Here is a 2,985-nt window from a genome sequence, read left to right on the forward strand (position 1 = left end):
TAGATTGTATTCATCGTCATTTTCCAGATAAGAAAACTAAAGCTTAGAGTGCTTGAGTCTCCTGGCCACGTTTCCACAGCAAGTACAGGGTCAAGCTGGATTCAAAACCAAGTCTTATTTCCCAAAATGGACAAAAGTTCCTCAGTGGTGCTGGCGCCTGTGAGCTACTCCACAGCCTTTGGCAGAGTCTGGCTCTCCCAGCACAAAGTCTGCTAATGGAAAGCCTTAGCACGCGCACGCGCGCACACACACGCCCACACACACAGTTCAACTAAGGTTATTCCAATTTGAGCCATAAGACGATGCCTCCTTTGTGATTCCTATTTATGACTCCAACAGAAATTAAGGACTCACTGTGTCCCCGTCTCCTTCTGTCCCTTCAGAGCCAAGGGACCGTTTGATGATCTCTGCTCCCTTCATCATCCCCCCTGCAGCCACTTAGTCTGAAGGCAGATCCCTGGTCCCCATAAAGTGAGGCAGAGAACAAAGCAGGGATGAGAAGTGGCAGGAGGGGCTGAGCAGCAGGGGCTGTGGGCCTGGCTTCTTCTCCATCCTGCCTGTGCCAAGGGCACACGCTGGGCTACCTGCACAGCCTCGGCCAGGGCACTGCACCCCACTGTCCCAGGCTTCTCCTGAGTGGAAAGATGGAGGTATCAGGAGCTGCCTCTTGAGTGGCTACAGGGATTAAACGCCCCGATACGCATAGCATGCTCAGAGGCCAGCGCGTGGTGGGCTCACAATAAACCAGCTCAGCAGTATTGATGCAGAAAACTCGGCCTCTGTGCACCGGTGCCCAACTGAATCTTGGAGACAGAGTGTTGGGTGAAGTAGAAAAGAATAGCTTTATTGCTTTGCCAGGCAAAGGGGGGCACAGCAGGCTCGTGCCTCTCAAAACTGTGTCCCAACCCAGGAGGATCTGGTGAGGAGTTTTACAGCAGTGGTTCAAGGGCGGGGTTGCTGAAAAGGATCAGGGTGAGTGCAGGGCCTGCACTCCTTTCATCTGGCCTCAGGTGGTCTCCTGATGAGCTTCTCTGGTTCTCGAGGTTGTCAAACTGTGCCCTTCTCTCTGGAATGGAGAATGCTTCATCGAGTGTTTAACATCTTCCCTTTGCTGGGGGTTTTAGCTCTGCAGAAGAGCTCAGAGATATTGTTATGTGTATCAGCTGAGTTGGAGCCAGGGCCCTGCCCCCAAAGCTGTGCTGTGGTTTCTTTTGACTGCTCCTCCCTTGTCTCTGCACACCCTCCCTTCCCTGATTAACAAGCGTTTGAAAGGCTTCCATGCCCAGGAGCCCAACAGGGTCCTGCTCAGTTTCAGTATCGCCAGAGATAGGACCAGGAACCGGAGCAGAAGCGTGGCCTGGACACACAGACAGGAGAATCCCAAAGAAAGCAGGACCCTATGGCCAGGCAGAGACATTCCAGGCCAAGGAATCCTGCTCAATCTCTGGGAGAAAAGATGGACTTGGGGCGACCTGTGCATACGGGCACCCTCTGCAAGGAGGTCAGGCCCTCCCAGCACCTCCCCCAGCCCAGACTTTTAGGAGAGCAGCCAGGGAACATGCGGGCTCTGAGAACACAAAGTCCCCCCACTCTGACCTTTAAGAAGTAACAGACCCGGTGGGACGCCGCTGCTTCAGCCTGTTCCGTGTGGCCCACGTGGGCCCCGCTGTGGCCGTGATGAGCCACGGCTTCCAGAGCAGCCACCAGGACTTGTCCTTCGGGCCCTGGAAGCTGACGGCGTCCAAGACCCGCATCATGAAGTCAGCGGATGTGGAGAAGTTAGCTGATGAATTGCATATGCCATCTCTCCCTGAAATGATGTTTGGAGACAACGTTTTAAGAATCCAACATGGCTCTGGCTTTGGGATTGAGTTCAATACTACAGATGCATTAAGATGTGTGAACAACTACCAAGGAATGCTTAAAGTAGCCTGAAGAGTGGCAGGAAAGCAGGACGGAGGGTGAGTGCTCTCAGGAGGTTATTAAACCGTATGATTGGACCTATACAACAGATTATAAGGGAACGTTACTTGGAGAATCACTTAAGCTAAAGGTTGTACCTACAACAGATCATATATATACAGAGAAATTGAAAGCCAGAGAACAGATTAAGTTTTTTGAAGAAGTTCTCCTGTTTGAGGATGAACTTCATGATCATGGAGTTTCAAGACTGAGTGTGAAAATTAGAGTAATGCCTTCTAGCTTTTTCTTGCCGTGGCGGTTTTTCTTGAGAATTGATGGGGTGCTTATTAGGATGAATGACACAAGACTTTACCATGAGGTATCTATTCTCATTTAATGAAAGTACTAATTGACATTGGGCTTGTTCATGTTGTTACATTGTCAGTCTGACAGCTTGAAATTCAGTAAATGCCTTATTTATATGGCTATTTGTCTAACCTTGAAGATTGGGTGTGTCATATTCACTGTTGACTGCACAGTTATCGAAACATTACATCTTCTTTTCCAGAAGTTCTACGAGTGGAACATGTTTCCCAAAAGACACTCCCTGGTAAAGGGGAGTCTGATGCTTTTAAAAAACCTCTTAAACTTAATCTGTTTAAGAAAACTGTCCCTTAACTCTTACTTTTTTGTAGTATGTGCTGTTTATGTAATGTCCTGATATTAGAAGTACCAATCTCAGGGCCTCCAGAAATTTGTATTATACAATTATTTTGATAGTTGTTTTAATGTTTGAAAGCTCTGTGCTCCATTTCAAGGAACTGTTAACATAAGAAGTTTTTAAAATAATAAGTGAAGAAAGTGGGGGGGAGGCTTAAATGGAGTCATGAAAATTCTTCTTGTAGCTTTATAGCAGCCTATCCTTTTTGAATGAATTTTTAACGTCATATTTGTGATCATATAGAATGACGACTGAGAGAAGAAACCACCAGTATCAGTCAGGGTAATCGTAGTAATAGTTAACTCTCCTAACAACCCTATGAAATAGATGCTATTATTATCTCTGTTTTATAGCTGAGACAA

General features: G+C 47.3%; 1 protein-coding gene across 1 annotated transcript; it reads left to right on the forward strand.

The window, feature by feature from the left end:
• Nucleotides 1–1,677: 1,677 nt before the first annotated feature.
• LOC118897799 (TIP41-like protein) lies at nt 1,678–2,299 on the forward strand. The gene is given in 2 exon segments (XM_036857139.1): nt 1,678–1,931; nt 1,933–2,299. Coding segments are annotated over 2 exon segments (621 nt in total).
• The last annotated feature ends 686 nt before the right edge of the window (nt 2,300–2,985 follow it).

The sequence above is a fragment of the Balaenoptera musculus genome, chromosome 7, assembly GCF_009873245.2.
Source record: "Balaenoptera musculus isolate JJ_BM4_2016_0621 chromosome 7, mBalMus1.pri.v3, whole genome shotgun sequence".
Classification (NCBI taxonomy): domain Eukaryota; kingdom Metazoa; phylum Chordata; class Mammalia; order Artiodactyla; family Balaenopteridae; genus Balaenoptera; species Balaenoptera musculus.